Raw genomic sequence first — 17,595 nt, forward strand, 5'->3', positions numbered from 1 at the left:
GTTTCCCCTTGGTGGCTTCTGAAGTCTTTAAGCAGTGCATCTCTGCTTAGGATCCAGATGCCTTTTATCCATATAGGAAGAAGAGATGAGTAGTCTTGCAAATAAAGAATAATTCTACTGTTAAATAGAATTTGAAACACATGTTGCAGTGGTAAGGGTATTTTTTGAGAGAAGCACAGCATCCCAATTCCTACTTTTATCATAATTCATTAGCAAGAGGTCTCCTGTTAGCTTCAGAGACATTATAGAGCAGCTCAAGGCACCAAAATGCTATGCAACACCAAACAGTTCCCTTTCCACATAAGATACCCAATCATAATTCACAGCACACCACCACCTTTATGCCGGCTGAAAATTGCCCATAATTAAGGCTCAATTAGGCCTTTAAAATGTATTTTCCCTTTGAATAACTAACTTGTCCTACTAAAACACAGGACTGGGGCTTGTTACTTCCTCTTTGAGTGTGAAATATGAATCATGTTTTTATGATTTTTGTAAATCTTTACTCTTTTTACCTTGTTTTTGTAAGCTGAAGTTTCCTATTAAAAAGAAGAAGTCCAATGCATTTACATGTCTTTATTTCACACTTCAGAATCTGTTACACTCTTGGTACAAAGATACCTCCATCTTTTAAATAACCACCTCTGGCAAAAGTGAATCCAAGTAGCAGCATAGCTCCTTGGGTTTTAAACATACTGTTTCCAAGCAAGTGAACTGATCATGATGAAATGTCTCACTTTCTCCAATCCTTCACATCTCGGTACAACTTCTAGAGCTGCTGATGCTTCAAACTACTTAACAGAAGCTTTTTGTTTTTGGTAAGTATCATCATTAATCACAGCTCATTTGGTCTTGCAACACGAGAGAAACTCTTCAGACGATGCATATCTACTTCATTCACATCTGAAATAAAATGCATTAAAAACTAAGCTTATGTTTGTTGCACAAATGATATACAGCCTTTCCAAAATAAGTTATCCCACAAACTGTTAGGTGTTTATCCAACACTTGCGTTTCTAGTTTTGGGGAGGTGGGGCACATAAACCCATCTGAAAAGTGTCCATTTCTGAAGGTCAGCATACAACACCCAGATTTGTTTTTAGATTTATCTTAACACGACTTTGTGACAAACCAGCTTGAACTGGACTTGTATAAGCAATAAATGAAACTAATCAGGATGTATTTTTTGTAATTCCCCAGCCTTCCTGAACTTCCTGAACGAGTATTTGGGAGATGTGGAAAAATTGCAGCTGAAAGGATGATGCAATACTGCTTGCTGTACCTTTTTGTAAAAGGATGCTGACCCAGACACGAGTTATTCAAGTACTAACAAATATTCATAAACTCCAAATCTGAGTGCTTAATACCATTTAGACAAACAAGCAGAAGAAATATATACTGAAATGTTTTATATAGATCAAAAAATTTTCATAGCTGAACCTAAAGTGTAACATACTTTTAGAAGAGCCTAAGAACTCTCAGTTCAGTTTCACAAAATCATGTTATAAGTTATACATTAATGGTTAGCGTAATATTTTATGGCCCTTGGCAATAAACATTTTTCTGTAGGCCGTTTTCAGGCCATAAATAAGCAAAAGTTAAAGTGATCATAAAAAATAATCCCCAAATTAATGTGCTTTGAATTATCCAGTGGAATGTCAGGGTATCTCCAGTAGTATGAAATGCCCTTAAAAAGGTATAGGTGCATAAAGTCAACTATATATACCAATTTTGAAGGTGGGGGGGATCATAATATGGAGCCAGAGTCTGGTTTTGAATAAAAGAGGGTTTTTTATTTTAAACAGTGGCTAATATACCTACCCTTCAAAACAAAACGAAAAACCCTTTACCAAAATGGGGAAAAGCACAAGAAGGTTCTAATCCAACTTCAGATTCACACACACACACACACACACACTTGTCCTTCAAGCAGAAGGAAGTGGATTTCATTTCTTCAAAAAATATCTGTAGCAGAGCAGGCTAGTTTAGTGGAACTACGGAGTTCACCTATGGCATTCATGTCTAATAATAAGCAGCTTTGTTAGCTGCCCCATAACAAATTGTCTAAACCTGTGCTTGCACAGGGCATCAAAACTGCCTTGTAGATCCAAGCCCTCAATTAACCACTAATGTGATTATTGAGAGGAGAAAAATTAGAGAATACAAAGTATGTCCTAGTCACACAATCCTGGCTACTCACCATCTCTTCTATGCAATGGGCTGCGGTGCCATCAAATCAATGTCTGTTAAATTTCTGGCTACCCAAACTCCCACAGCAAAGAGACCCAGATTTACTACGAGGTTCCTGAAACAAACATACAAGTTTAAGGGTTGGCTAATGGTAGCTGATCTCACCATTGGTTTTACAGGAGGATTCCCTGTCAAAAGACACTAATGCTAGACACAAATATAAAAGCAGACAATTCACAGTAAACACAGTTAAATAACCTTAACAGTCCCCGAGGCTATTCTCACGCACACAGGAAACTGGGCTAAAGGAGCCCAACCTGGTTTCCTGCACGCTTGTGAACCGCCAGGAGCTGCGCAGCTCCCCGTTGCAACAATTGTGTGCTGCAGCTCTGTGCCACAGCGACCCGCATCAGGAGGCTGCCCAGTATGCCTTGCACACATACGTGGGGCATTCTGAGACTTCTGGGGGCCAGGCGGCCCCTGATCCCCACCTCCGTCCCCTGTGACAGAGCCGGTAATCATGTGGGTGGCTGATCCGGCCGTACAGGGCAGCTGCCTGCTTGTGTGCCCCCTGCACACTGCTCGTGTGGAGAGCCTTCCTAACTACCAAGACTATTCTAAATATTATTTCTATACTATGGGCTGCAGTGCCATCCAGTCAGTGTTTGTTGTCTGTTAAGGCTCCCTCTGCAGAAAGGGGCTAACCTTTGTAGGTAGTGTTGTGTGGGGCTTTGGGCAGAAAAGAGTTATTGGATTGGAAAACCCAACTGCTGGAATGTTCTAGACTTGTGGAAAAAGAACAAGATAAAAACAGGGTCGGCTTAACATCTCAGCAAGGCTTGCTAAATTGTGATAGATGACATTCTTGTGGATAAGCGCCTTGGCTTGCATATGTTTAACAGCTCGGCTGTTGACAGCTGTTAATAACTCAGAGAAGTGTTTATGAGAACTGTGGAGCATGAGGAACGTGCCTATCTTTAGAGTTTGCCAAAGGCATTGGGAGAAAGGTGTTTTTGAAGAACTCAATGAGGCTATTCACACGATGGGGCGAAATCGGGCTAGTGGAGGCTAGTCCAATTTCGCCCCATCACGTGAACCACCAGACTTGGCCCGAGAGCCCAGTGGTTCCTAGGAGGGTAACCCGCCTAACTACCCCTGTCCTAAAACCAGGTTTGTGGAGTGAGTGCTCCGAAAACCTAGTTTTAAAGATCATGAGTAGCCATGGCACAGCTCCGCGCCATGGTTACTCATGAGTAGACCCCCAAGGGGAAGCGAAAAGCCGCCTCTTGGCTCCGGGAGTCTCTCCAGGATGCCCTGTGCACTCACGTAGGGAATACTGTAGCTTCTGGGAGCCGCGCAACCCCCGAGCTCCCCACGGAGCCGGCAATCGTGTGGGCGTCTCCCTGCTCGTGTGTGGGGAGAGCGGGCTTAGTCTACTCTCTCCGCGCATTCTCCAAAACTGGGTCTCACTGATCGTGAGACCCGGCTCCTTGTTTTCCTCTTGGAGTCAGACCGGAGTGAGTGATGCCCATAAATATTACTATTATTATTACTATTAATAATAATAATAATAATAATTTTATTTCTATACCGCCCTTTCAAAAATGGCTCAGGGCAGTTTACACAGAGAAATAATACAGAAATAAGATGGTTCCCTGTCCCCAAAGAGCTCACAATCTTTAAAAAAGCATAAGATATCACAAAAACAGTCAGTGGATGTACTGTGCTGGGGGTGAATAGGGCCAGTTATTCTCCCCCTGCTAAATAAAGAGAATCACCATGTTAAAAGGTGCCTCTTTGTCAAGTTAGCAGGGTAGGGATAGGAGTAATATTTTGAGGAGGGCTGTGAAGCAGAGGCCTTTGGTCAAACAAGGCTCTGTAGATGATTTCCTTTCCTCCCCGCTCCCCATCAGACTGGGTTATAAGAATGAAACTGCTGGACTGCACCCTAGCTCTTCAGAACACTGAAATCCAAAGAGTTTGCTAGCTAAGAAGAGTTGGTCTCCTCAAGTTTTTCTTTTGCCTCTTGCCTCCCCCGAACCGGTCACCTGCTTGATCTGTGAGTATGCTTATCTGAAATAACACAACATGCCCCCACCCCCAGTAAGGGATTGGAGAATAGCCTCTGCTGGATAGAGGGCTGGCTCTGTTAATTTTAAGGATTGTAGTTATGGCTTATTGAAGCTTGTTTTTCTCTGCCTTGCCAAGAACAACCAATATCACTTTGTGTTAAAAGAATATTAAGCCTCCTATATATATTGCTATACTCAATACATCTTGAATATCTTTTAACAGCTGTTTCTGGAGAATTTTTGAATAAAACGCCAGCTTATCTGTTACAGCAACCCCTCTGTTTGTTCTGGGGGGGAAGGGAAATAGAAATCCCTTCACAACATGTGTTAGCGAAAGGCATGCTGGTTAGTAGGGATGTGCATGAACTGGTTCAGCAGCACTCCTTTTCTGGAACACTGAACCGGTTTGAATGTCCAGCGTTCAAGCCGGTTCAGTGTGGCTCCTTTAAGGGGCAGAGAGGGTGCCCTTACCTGCCCCTCCACTTTCCCCCTGCCAGCACTCTCCCAAAAAGCGTTGGTGCGGGGCTGCAGCGTACCTCCTTGCAGCCCCAGTGAACGTCACCACGCAAATGGCCACCAAGCGTGCACGCCTAAAATCATATAAGTTTATGAGAGGGGAAGAAATACATGCCATGACACTAGAGGGGGATATTTCAGGAGGAAGGAAAGGAAAAATGGACACCTTTTCATGTTTCCACTCTCCGGAATCTGCTATATAGCAATAAAATGTTCAGGTTCAAATCTGCCTGCCAGCCCCAAATCTGATCTGCTGTAACACCAGCACCAGCAGAGAAGGCTTCAGGGAGTGAGGACAGGAAAAAAGATGTACCTTTTGCCTTCCTGAAAGTCCCCCCTCCTGCCTCCATGAGCCTGGAACAGCTTTACAAGGCTTCTGTTCCAAGCTCACTGAACCAGAAGCACTGGTTTTTAGGGGCTGAAGATAAACTGTAACTTTTTAAAAAAGTTTTAAAGAGATTACTTTTTAAATTGTAATCTTACTGTTGATATAACATCAAATTCTAAAACCATCACATGAGAGAACAGAGCTAGAACTACAGGGCACACATCTGTTAGTCTACAGCAGGCCCCCCAGTTGTTTTTGGACTACAACTCCCACAATCCCCAGCCACAGTGGCCAATAGGCAGGGATTATGGGAGTTGTAGGTCAACATCTGCAGGAGGTACGAAGTTGAGCAGCCCTGGTCTACAGCATAAATAAAGAGAAATCTAAAATCCATGACTGTCAAACTGTGAATGAATGGCAACAGAAAAGTGCCTCTGTGGCTTCTGAAAAGTAGTAACATTGGCTACTGCCTTGTGGCCAGATGGGTCCCCTTCTCAGACTTTCTGGAAATAAAGTAACATTTTTAATTTGATTACATTTTTTCAGCACAATGGACCAGTGATCACACTAGGAGTATACTCTCATTACACAAGTGCCTCTGCAGGTCACATCCTATTTACAAGTGCAAGACAGAACCCAGGAACCATCAACACGAAATTCAGCAAAAGACAGGAGAGATCACACTCCAGAAGGAGACGCCCCCTCTGCAGTGTGAATTAAACAACACGAAGAGACGGCACTTCCAGCTTAAGGTAGCGTCACTGCTTGTCCTTCGTTAAGCTTGTCCCAGCCCTTCACCCGCACCCAATCAGGCGGCGTGTTTTTTCTTTGACCCAAGACAACCCCCCCCCCCAATACGGTCTTTTAAAAACCCCGTGCACGTCAAAATGCACATTAATCTTCTATGTGTATTTTCTGTTTGCAATCTAAAGGAGCCGCGGGGGAAAAAACCTTTAGTCTAGACAGCTGGGTAAAAGATTTAAAAAGAAGTAAAAAATACTGGCGGCCTAGCCCAGAGCGGCGTCCTTCCTGCAGCTGCCCTCTCGCCGTCCACCGGGCGACTTTGATAGGGGGCCCTCAACACCCACCGCAATCTACTCTCTCTTTACTATCCTCGCAATAAAGAAGGGCACCTGCGAAAATCGTTGCGGTCGGTGGCAAAGCGGAAGGCTCCTCGGATCCAGCCCCGCAACCCCTCCGGCGACGTCGCGCTAGAACCGCTTCCACTAGCCGCCGCTTGCCCACCCGGCGCCATGGAAGCTGCTCTCTGCTAACACGCGCGCACACACACACGCTGTTCTCAGCGCAGGACCGGCGCGAACACAAGACGCCACTTCCGTCGAGGCATTTGCCGTCACGCGGCCAAAGCCACAGAGTTGGCTTAGAACCTAGACTTTTCTTTCTTATCTCTATGGGCTAGAACTGAGATTTCAAGTTCCGGGACTAGACTTCCGGGTTATTTTTGACTCCCCTTTTTTGTCCTCCCGCTCCTCCGGGGTTGAAAGCAATGGGGACAAAGGCAGGCGTATTGTTAATTGGAAACCAAGGCGGGAATTCCGTAGTTTTTAAAGTCTACTTTCATGTACAAAACTAATAGTCAACTTGCAAGTTGATTCACTTGATACAATATAAAATAGAACTGCCAACTCAAACTTAGGTGGAGTGTGTAACTCTAGTGGCAGAAAGCAAAGAGCACCCGACACGGGAAAACCAGAAGGTAAAGCGACTGGCAGCATAATCCTATGCATGTTTACTTAGAAGTAAGCCCAGCTACACTGCAGACAAGCACACTGTGGGCACGCACAAGAGAGGGGAACAGAAGAACCCCATTCACACCTTACGTTCAACACTCGAGTGTACAGTGCACACAGGTACAGATCTGCACACAGGTACAGTCATGCACACGGTATGTTGAATGCAGGTATAGAAGTACACTTCGTATCTGTAGCATGCATTTGAAGGGCCTGAATCCAGGTTCGCCGACACAGGTACAGTCACTCACACAAACACACGTTTGAGTGTACAGACATCTGTACACTTGTACAGCATAATGTCTGAATCGGGTTAAGGAATAATTGCATTAGACTATCCTTTGCTGCCACTGGAGATGTGTATCGTGTGGAGCATTTTTAGCTGGAAATGCAAACCAGCTACCCACAAAAGAAAAGTTCCTAGACGGGGATAGCAGTAGTAACAACTTCCAAGCACAATTTAACAAATTTGAGGGAGGAAAGGCTGCCTTGGAGTATAAACAAAGCATGACGTTAAAATGATACAACCAGACGACGAGTTTTTCACTATAATGTAATCTACTCCCACGTCTACGAATTCAGAAAACCTTTTGTGGTATTTAAAGTGAAATAGAATGATATCTGCTGGGAAATGTAGTACTATCGGCAGGAAGTGTGGAATACGAGAGAGGAAGAGTATGGGAGTATTTCACCTGTACGTGTATACTTCCTTTCCTTCATCCTGGCTGGACTGCGAGTAAATGATTTGGAGTTTTACTATATGCTTGCCTTTTAATTCATTGTGTATATAACTTTGTGTTTGTTTAATATGCAAATTTAGGCATGTAAGTTTTGGGCGGTATAGAAATATTTTAAATGAATAAATAAAATACTGCTGCTCCCACCGTTTGCAAAAGGAAGCTGATTGCCCACGCACGTCTCTTCTCTTTGCTTTCCCCATCTCCTTTCATCAGGACCACCATGACGGGTTCCTTGTGCCCTCCCTGAAACCACCAGTCGTAGGCATCAGTGACCCCCTAAGCCCCGCCCACTCCGCCCCAAAGATAATCCATAGAGATAGGAAGAAAAAGAGCGACATACAGCTTAGTCGAAAATTTGGCCATGGTTTTCTATGCGTGCAGATCGGCGTCGCTTCCTTTACTGTCTCGAATACTTTTCTTTGGAAGGTAAAGCGAAAAACGAAGTTAGAGTGAAAACACACCAACTTTAGAACGAGAGTGAGAATAACATAAGGGCTCCTGATGATGTGCGATTTTAGGTTTGTTTTTGTTTTAAACTATCATCACGTTTTATTTATTTAACACATTTATATACCACCACCCACTACCAAAGTCTCTAGGCAGTTTACAAGGGGTGTAATAGCAAGGGGTGGGGCTTACCAATATGTAAGTTGATTGGCGCGGTGGAGAAAAGAGTCTTTTCCCAACCCCACCTCTGTGAAGAAGTCTTATCACCCAGGAAACCAAGGGTGGGTTCAAGATGGGCCCTTTCTTGGTCCTGCCCCTTTTTCTCTTGGCTACCAGGACAACTGCCAGAATGATGGACCACACGGTAGGGAGATTGATGCCACCTCGTTCCATAGGCATGTTGCCCAGCACGATTCCCAGATCAGATCCTGCAACAGGGTTACGGCGAATCTTTGAAGTGTGCTTCCACACTTCCTGTGTTGTGACACAGAAGTCCCTACGCTGACAGCAGGGTGCTGTTCACATTTCCGATGCCTTGTGTCAGATTTAATCACTGTGATTTATTAATAAAACGTATGTCCGGGGTAAAAAGGTTGCTGTTTTTTGCTCCCCCTGCTGGGCACTTTGCTATTTACGTTTTGAATGTGATTTGCCTGAAGGGAAGCATTTTGGCGCTGTTGAGTTGTAGTGGTGTTCACGGAACCGGCCCTGGGGAGGGGGGCTCTTTAAGGGGGGAAGGGTGTACTTACCTCTACTGCTGCTTTCCCCCCTCCAGCGCTCCAGTTTCTGAAAGCATTTGGGGTGGCAGGGTACCTCCCGGCCACGCCTTCCCCCATTCCTCATCAAAAGGCTTCAAAAGCCTGACTGTGTGTGTGCACGTTGCGTGTGCATCACGTGCACACGCACGCAACACATGGATGTGACACACACAGAAAAATAGGTTTTCAGGAGCTTCTTAAAAGACAGAAAAGGGGGGGCATTATGAATCTCAGGAGGCAGGATGGGAGAGGTGGTCCTGAAGGTACACAGGCGCCAAACCCTGAAGGTTTCATAGGTGATAACCAGCACCTTGAATTGGACCCGGAAGCAAACTGGCAGCCAATGCAGTGATCTCAGCAAAGGTGATAATGATAAAGGAGGAAAGTAAAGGTAATTGATCGGGAAAAGGGAGAATTCCTGGAGGTAAGCCAAGAGGGACTTTCAGGCAAGGAAAACACCCCCCCCCCTTTTGTTCACCTGGAAAACACCATGTTAAGTAATGATTCAAAAATACCCAAGATAAGGTGGTGGGGGGTGGGGGGTGGGGCTGAAAGGGCATGTGCAGAGCAGTGATGAGGGACAAGCCATCAGGATCGGCAGTCGATCACTGCCCTCTCCTATCGAATCTGGGTTATAAAAATGGGGTATCGAACCTGAACTAGTCACCTTCAGCTACCATCGCAACTAGAGATCGTCAGGTGCAACCTAGGGATGTGCACTCTCCCCAAAAGTGTTAATGCAGGGCTGCAGCGTACCTCCCTGCAGCCCTAGTAAGCATTCACACGCGCGTCGGCCACTTCCAGTACAATGCTTACCAGGGCTGCAGGGAGGTATGCTGAAGCCCTGGGCCCACACCTTTGGCACCCTCCCTGCCCCTTAAAGAGTCCCCCCCCCCGCCTCCACCACCAGACATCCGAACTGGTTCAGAGCTCCAGAAAAGGAGCATCGGGAAAGGTTCGTTCACATCCCTGGTATAGCCTACTTTAATACATGCATCTCTGCATGTATTCAGCCACTAGGCAACAATATTGTTCCATATTGTTGACCTAGCTGTAAGTAACTAGTTTGGATATAACATTGCTATTACATTAAGAGTTAAATGTGTGAAGCTTGTTTTATCCAGTGGTCTTGCTTTTCAGTAGATGTAATATTAACAATTGGAAGTATAATTTGCCTTGCTGGAACTGCTTTTATCTTATGTGGAGACAATTGAGCATTAAGGTGTTGGAGGCTAAAAAGATCTGGGAACTGTCCAAACATGTACAATCAATACACTCTTTGCTATTATATGCAAAAGCATTGTTAAATGAGGAGGGAAAGCCCAGTATACTCCCAATGTGAGCTTATAAACATGTGTATGCATGTCGCAAGAAAATAGGATTCATGCACAACACCAACCTGTTAGTTAAGGTGGTACTTACTTAGGTATAATCTCAGGATGAGGAAGAGGGATGCTGCGCAGAGTCCTGTGATGAGAGATGGTAAGGTTTTCCCCACTCCACGGCCTTGCTATGGTATTATATAGATGCTCTTGGTAGGGTGGTCTACCTGGCTTTTGGTCTCCACTCCTAGGACATGTCTAATTCTTCCATCCGAGTCAGATATGCTCCTAATGGGGCATAAACTGATTCAATTCTTGTCACTCGTGGGGTCAGGCAGGGTTGTGTTCTGGCCCCTTCTTTGTTTAATCTCTTTATTAACGATTTAGCACACAGTTTCAGATGGGTGGATTCGCATGCCCCCAAAATGGCCGATATTCATGTGCCAGTGTTGCTATATGCAGATGATGCGGTGATTCTGTCCCAGACCTGTCTTGGTCTCCTTAGATTGCTGGGAGCTTTTGCCCGCTATTGTAATGATAACAACTTATCTATTAATTATGAGAAATCTAAGGTCTTGGTTTTTACTAAAGCTAGGAAACTTTACAAGTCGGTGGAAAACAAGGAAAATGTCAAGCAGGTTTATACATTTAAATATCTTGGTATACCTTTTCAATATAATCTTAACTGGAAATCTCAAATACTATATTCTATCTCCATTGCACGTAAAACCCTCAATGTTCTTTTGTGATTTTACTATTCCAAAGGAGGCCAGTATATACCTATGGCTCTCCAGGTTTTCCGAGCAAAGATTGTAGCTCAATTATTGTACAGGGTTCCACTCTGGATTCAGTAAGTAACATCTGAGATGGAAAGGGTTCAATCAATTTCCCTTAGGGCTATTTTTGGGGTACCCAGATGTGTACCTTATTCCGCACTATGTTTAGAGTCTGGATCCCTTACTGTTTCCTCTAAAGCATGGGAGCTAACCTTTATTAAATGGATCAAACTTTCTTGGAATATGAGGAGCCCTCCTACTTTTGGTTCTTATGGAAGGACTCTTTCCCTAGCCCTTGGCTGTCATATGTAAACAATAAAATACTGCAAATGGGTCAATCTCCTTCTGAAATTCTACTTATGGGAATTGAGAAGGCAAAGGATATACTGTTACAACATCTCCATGACATTGAGCATCTGAATCTTGTTTCTTGGGGAAACAGGACCTGTTCTCCTTTGTTTTTTGGGATCATGCCCCCTTTTGGGAATAGAGGTGCTAGTTATCTAGCTTCCCTACACTTCTTAAAGTTTAGGATAGCATTTACTAGGGCCCCGTATGAATGTGCTGCCCTCAGGCCTTTTGGAAAAAAGATTTGATAAGGGATTGCCAGACTCTGGCTTATGCCCTTGTGGTGCAGGCCTCCCTGAAACGGTTTTCACATGAGTTGTTACATTGCTCTCTTTACTGTGATACCAGGAAATAACTTTTATCCCCTTTGTTAGAGCAATTTCCAGGAAGAGCCGACCCCTTTTATTTGAACTTCTGCCTTGAGGACCAAAATAATAAGGTCACTAAAGTGGTGGCAAAGTTCTTTTATGTTGCTATTAGATTAAGATCTTTTAAAAGGTCTAATTTATAGGAGCTTACTGTTTTATTATGTTTACTATGTATAATATTTTGTTGTAATGTTTTTTTAAAAAAATTCTTTTGTATGACCTATGGCTGTAATAAAAAATTGATTAATCCTAGGACACGTCAGTGGAAAGTTCCTCCACGTCTCTTGGCAAGTCTTTCCTTTGGGAAGTCCTTTGGAGGCCAGCCTTTGGCTGCTGGTCCAGGTCAACTTGTCCTAAACCTGTTCAAGAGATCATTTCTCTACCATTGGAGATGGCCCATCAGGAGCTTTGCTAGGTACTTAAAAGATCAGTGGTTCATAGTCCCTGGTCAGGTGACAGACCCCTTCTATTCTGACCATTAAATGCAGTCATCCCCCTCAGTAATAAATGTTTATTAAGCATTTTAAAATTATAAACTAATTATAATGAGCAATAATATTTTAATTTTTTAAAATGTATGTTTACACTACCCTTACACAATGGTGTAACTGGATTGTGCTCAAGGTAATTTACTCCAAGCTGAGTATAGGAATGCGGACTCAATGAAGAACTGAAATTTTTGAAGTTACAAGCGGAGCCAAAGCACCTTGTGCTCATATTAACAGGGAAATCTGGGAAATAAGTAATAAAAAATAAGTAATTCTGCAGAAAGCTCCATTGTAACTAGTTATTGTAACTATGACTACTAAGCCAGTTTTTAAATACACTCTTTTAGTAGCTCCAGTTCATTGCAAAAAGTTAGTATTTTGCCTTCATGGCTGTACTTTGCATGACTCTTTTGCCCAGATATTAGTCTCTTCAGATATTCTGTGAAAAAAGTGTTACACTCCAAGAGGCATAGTGACACTGCCTAGTTTGGGGCAAATAAATATGTCATGATTTTAAATGTATTTAACACTTTTGGATAGTTACTAGATACTGTACAGTTAAAGTGGGTTTTGAAGAGACAGGTACTACATTTGTACAGCTTTATTTTCAGTTCCCCTCAGCCCAGTCACACAGACCCTGATCATCAATAAGGTTCTGACTACAGTACAGGAGAACCTCATTATTCACGGAACTGCTATTCATGGTTCCGTATATCCATGGTGTGTCTAACAGACACCCGTTTCCAGTATCTGCTGATACAGATACAAAAACTTTCCCCCTAGATTTAAAATGTATACAAGAATTGATTATATCTTAATTACTGATATCTCAAAATTATCAATACTAGCCGACCCTACACAGAGCATCTGTGCGCTCTTTGGGGCTGGCAGTTACCTCCCCCCCCCTTCTGCCCCAGTCTCTGCTTCCAGGCCCAGCCACCTCACCTCCCCACTGCCACTTCTGCCCCCCCCCCCACTTTCTTTCCCCCCTCCTGGGCCTTGCCTCTGCGGCTGGGCCGGGCCCGCCACTTCTGGCCTCCATGGCCAGGCTGCAGCAGCAGCAACCAATCCTCCTGGGTGCACTTCAGCCAATCAGGCATGTCTGCCTCCCAGCTAATCAGCTGGGCTCTGGGACGCACATTCCAAGGCACACCCAGGAGAATTAATAGAATAGAATCTCCACTGATACTGGATCTATAGGACTATCAAATCATGCCCTGGTTTCAGCATCTTTCAAGATCATGAAGGCTCAAAAATTCTCTCCAGTTTGGGGGACAAATCCAATAATGTAATGAAACTCAATAATTCCATACTGCAATATTATAAACATAACAATAATCGAGATACTCCCAAAGCAATTAATTGGGATGCAATGAAAGCTTGCCTGAGGGGAGAATGTATTAGTCAGTTTTAATGAAAAGGAATAATACTAAAGCTATTAATGACCTCTTAACACAAATCAAAGACTTGGAAACAAAGCATAAAGACAATGGCTCCAGTTGGATTTATAAGACATTATTACAGAAGTTAAAGGAACTGGAGACTTTCGAGTACCAAAAGATAACTACTTCTATGACCTACATTAATCAAAGATTCTATGCAAATGGGAATAAAAGTTCTAAACTGTTGACAGATTGAAAAAAAGGGTAAAGTACAATTCAGTCCAGCAAATTAAAGAGGCTAATGGTAGAAAATTAATGCCACAGAGATAAGCAAATCCTTTGCTAGTTTTTATCTGAATTTGAATACCCCTGACCAATCAGACAATATTAAAACTGATAAATGTATTGAGGCAGTATCTATCCCTTTGCTGCAGGACCATCATAGGCACGGCCTAAATGAGCCATTCACTAACAAAGAGCTCTCAGAAATTAAATCATTGAAGAGCCATAAATCTCCAGGCTCAAATGGTCTTACAGCCCTGGCCTATAAAAAATTTGGCGATATTTTGATACCCAGACTTGTAGCCTTATTTCATTCCATCCTGGAAAGTCAAGTGATTCCCAAGTTGTGATGATACTCTAGGATCATTGTACTTCTAAAACCTTACAAAGATAAGGAGTTAGTGGAATCCTATAGACCTATTGCCTTGCTCAATCAAGATCACAAGATCTTTACATCCTGCTTAGCAAAAAAAGTTAAAACAAATTTTTAGCCCAGTATATAAACCCAGACCAGTCGGGTTTTATAATAGGAAGGCAGATTGCAGATCCTATTTGTAACATACTGCACTGTATATATTTCAGTAAAAGGAATGAGATCCCCTCGGCCATACTCACCTTAGATATGCTCAAGGCTTTTGACTGTCTGTCATGGTCTTATTTGATCAAGTTAATAGATTATCTTAAAATGGGAACAGGATTCATGAATATTATCAGACAACTATAAAGAGAATCTTGTGCCACTGTTTGAATAAATTCCTTGGATTCTGAAATATTCAGTATCAAAAGGGGCACAAAACAGGGCTGTCCACTTTCTCCTCTGCTACAGGGGCGTAACTAGGGAAAATTATATACTGGGCTAAAAATTTGTTTTAACTTTTTTTGTACATGTAGCTCAGCATCGTTGGAGGATCCTTGCAGACAGGCAGCCCCTGCCACTGTCTCAGAAGTGAGGCCGGGCTGCAGGAACCTGCAGCAGAAAGGGATGAAGGAGTCTGGCCAAGGGCTCTGACAGTGCACCACCACTGCACCACACTCCTGCTTGGCTCTTCCAAGGCCACATTCCATTCTGAATGAGGCCCGAGTCAGCACCCAGCCCACCTTCCAAGCCGGACCACCCTTCGGTCTCCAGGCTGAGCCGTGCTGAGCCCTGCCCCCTCATGAATGGCTGCCCGGCAAGTGTTTGCTTGGCTCCACTCGGCGTGCACCCTGGACAGCAATGGCAGTGGAAGCAAAGTGGAGGGGGAGGTGCCCGGAGAGCCAAAATATGGGGGGAAATGGTGTCCCAGATGGGACAACCATGATGACTTCTCCCTGGAAATTCGGATGTCCCGGCTACGGGACTGTTGGTAAACCTACTCATGAGTGACCAAAGATCCCTCCCAAATGTAGCATGCAAAAGTTAGGTTGTCACAAAACTATTCAGACCTTCTGTGAGGCGGAGGGGCAAAGTATAGATCTTATTCAGCAGCAAATTTGATAATACACAAGCATATGATTTTAGAATATCCCGCATTCATTCACCCACTTATTCTAAGTTGACAATTGTTGGGAATTCTCTCTGGTAGGAGAAACCCTTATTCATTATAGCAGAGTGCACAGAGGCACAAGACAGCGGAATTTGGTTAGGCATGCGTGTATGCTGAGAGTAAAATAACTTGGAGCCAGTTCATAGTTTCAAATCAATATAAGGGGTATTTATTAGAGAACTCCATTCTAGATAGGAAAGTGAAGAGATAGGATCACTAATCTAGCTAGCTAGCTGCATGCAGATGGATTCTGCATCTCTGCACACATGGTGCAAGGAGAGAGGAGCTTGCATGTTGCAAGGGAGAAGGAAGGGAAGAAGAAGTGGCAGGAAGGAAGGCCCTGAGATTAGCAAGCTACATATCAAAGGGATAGTGTCAGAGCAGTAGAGAAGGGATGACCAATGTCTTGACCCTCTAGCCCTCTGACTCACTAGTCTGTCCTCCTATGTCATTGAGACAAGAGACAGCGCATAGTCCTTCACTTCCAACAATAATTACCCAAAGTTGCTCAAGTCTCAGTCACTAGCCAGGCCCAACATCTTAAGGCTGGAGCTGAGGCTTCTGGCAAATGTGTTTTTGCTATCCAGACAATGGGTTGTTTTTCCAAGAGGGAACCTTATAGATCTTCTGTTTCACCAAGGCTTGTATATAGGTAGCAGCTGAGGCCCATTATTGGAGGACAAAGTCATTTTGCATAGATTACACTTATAGGAAAGTTCAAGAAATTAAATATATGTAATGTTCTTGCAAAAGAGAAGTTTAAAAAAGTTTTAAGTTCATAGGATTTCAACTTCAGATATTATTTATTATTCATTCTATTGAATAATTACCATTGTTGTGATCACTTGCTATCTGTTACAACCATACATAGTAAAATTTGGGATCGGAGAAAGATCTGCTTCTTGTGGGCATGATGTTTTTAATTTATTTATCTGATTAAAAGTAAAGTTGTGCCATTGAGTTGGTGTCGACTCCTGGTGATCACAGAACCATGTGTTTTTCTTCGGTAGAATACAGGAGGGGTTTACCATCGTCATCTCCCTCACAGTATGAGATGATTGCTTTCAGCATCTTCCTATATCACTGCTGTCCAATATAGGTGTTTCCCATAGTCTGGGAAACATACCAGTGGGGATTTGAACCGGCAACCTCTTGCTTCCTAGACAAGTTACTTCCCTGCTGCGCCATTAGGTGGATATATTTATCTGATTACTGAGTGTTAAAAATCTGTTGAGAGCAATAGCAATTAAAATATGTCCATTTCTTCTAAAACATATATTTAAACTTTTCACCCAGCATATTCCGGTGTAAAAAGTACTGCATTCAGCTGATTTAAGTGGCAGGGTTGTTCATGCACAATTTGGTATCTCTAGGTAATCACAAAGTATGACTTTATTTTGCACAAACTCTTCAAAATATATTCTTGCAAAGCTATTAATTCCATTGTCCATGCACTCTGTACATGACCACGTCATATTTATCATCAAATAGAAAAGAAATTTGCCAGTATTTATGTCTCCCCAGCCACCTAATGGTGCAGAGAGGAAATGGTGTGACTACCAAGCCAGAGGTTGCCGGTTAGAATCCCCACTGGTATGTTTCCCAGTCTATGGGAAACACCTATATCGGGCAGCAGCGATATAGTATAGGAAGATGCTGAAAGGCATCATCTCATACTGTGCAGGAGGAGGCAATGGTAAACCCCTCTGTATTCTACCAGAGAAAGCCACAGGGCTCTGCGGTCACCAAGAGTTGACACTGACTCAAAGGCACACTTTACTTTATCTGCCCAGTCAATGCTATGCCTCTTTTGTCTTTAATAGGTCCCAGTGAACTTCTAGGGACTTTCCAACATATTTTTGTATTGTATGCCATTTTTATTTACGTATGTCATTGACAGATAAACAGTTTATGGGAATGATTGTGATGAAACCCAGATCTCCATCCTAGCTCGGAGCACTGATTGAAGACAATCCCTAAATAAATACAGTCTTTGCCTTTTGTTACTGAATGGGCTCAGCCTACCAAGTACAGTCTCAATCCCTTTTTCACAATAGGTGAAACAGCTCAAACCAGGCTCACCTTTAGTCATGTAAATCAAAACCCATTTAGCAGTCTGGAGAGCATCCAACTCTGAATCTTCAACTCTGATTGACCCAAGACCAGTGTTACATCAGAGATTCAGTCCCAGCACAGTAATCTCCAATGGCTGTTGCTGGTGTCTACCTTGTATTTTCTTTTTATACCATGAGCTCTCATTATTCATTTTCTATGTGAACTTTTTAGTGAAAATGTTTCAGC

General features: G+C 43.2%; 2 protein-coding genes across 3 annotated transcripts in view; one reads left to right on the plus strand and one right to left on the minus strand.

Moving 5' to 3' along the window:
* Positions 1 to 561: 561 nt before the first annotated feature.
* TOMM6 (translocase of outer mitochondrial membrane 6) lies at positions 562 to 6,467 on the minus strand. Its single transcript, XM_053246194.1, has 3 exons — positions 6,240 to 6,467; positions 2,201 to 2,305; positions 562 to 903 (listed from the first exon to the last, which is right to left on the minus strand). The coding sequence occupies exons 1-2, from the start codon at positions 6,359 to 6,361 to the stop codon at positions 2,209 to 2,211; spliced, it is 219 nt and encodes a 72-aa protein (XP_053102169.1). The 5' UTR covers positions 6,362 to 6,467; the 3' UTR covers positions 562 to 903; positions 2,201 to 2,208.
* Positions 6,468 to 7,951: 1,484 nt separating this feature from the next.
* The window catches only part of LOC128323309 (uncharacterized), a 133,828-nt gene continuing 124,184 nt past the window's right edge, over positions 7,952 to 17,595 (plus strand). For both annotated transcript variants that reach the window (XM_053246158.1, XM_053246162.1), the window contains exon 1: positions 7,952 to 8,023. In XM_053246158.1, coding sequence (XP_053102133.1) covers positions 7,969 to 8,023 — 55 coding nt within the window. In that variant the 5' untranslated portion in view covers positions 7,952 to 7,968. The remainder of the gene's footprint in view (positions 8,024 to 17,595) is intronic.

The sequence above is a fragment of the Hemicordylus capensis genome, chromosome 4 (assembly GCF_027244095.1).
Source record: "Hemicordylus capensis ecotype Gifberg chromosome 4, rHemCap1.1.pri, whole genome shotgun sequence".
Lineage (NCBI taxonomy): Eukaryota > Metazoa > Chordata > Lepidosauria > Squamata > Cordylidae > Hemicordylus > Hemicordylus capensis.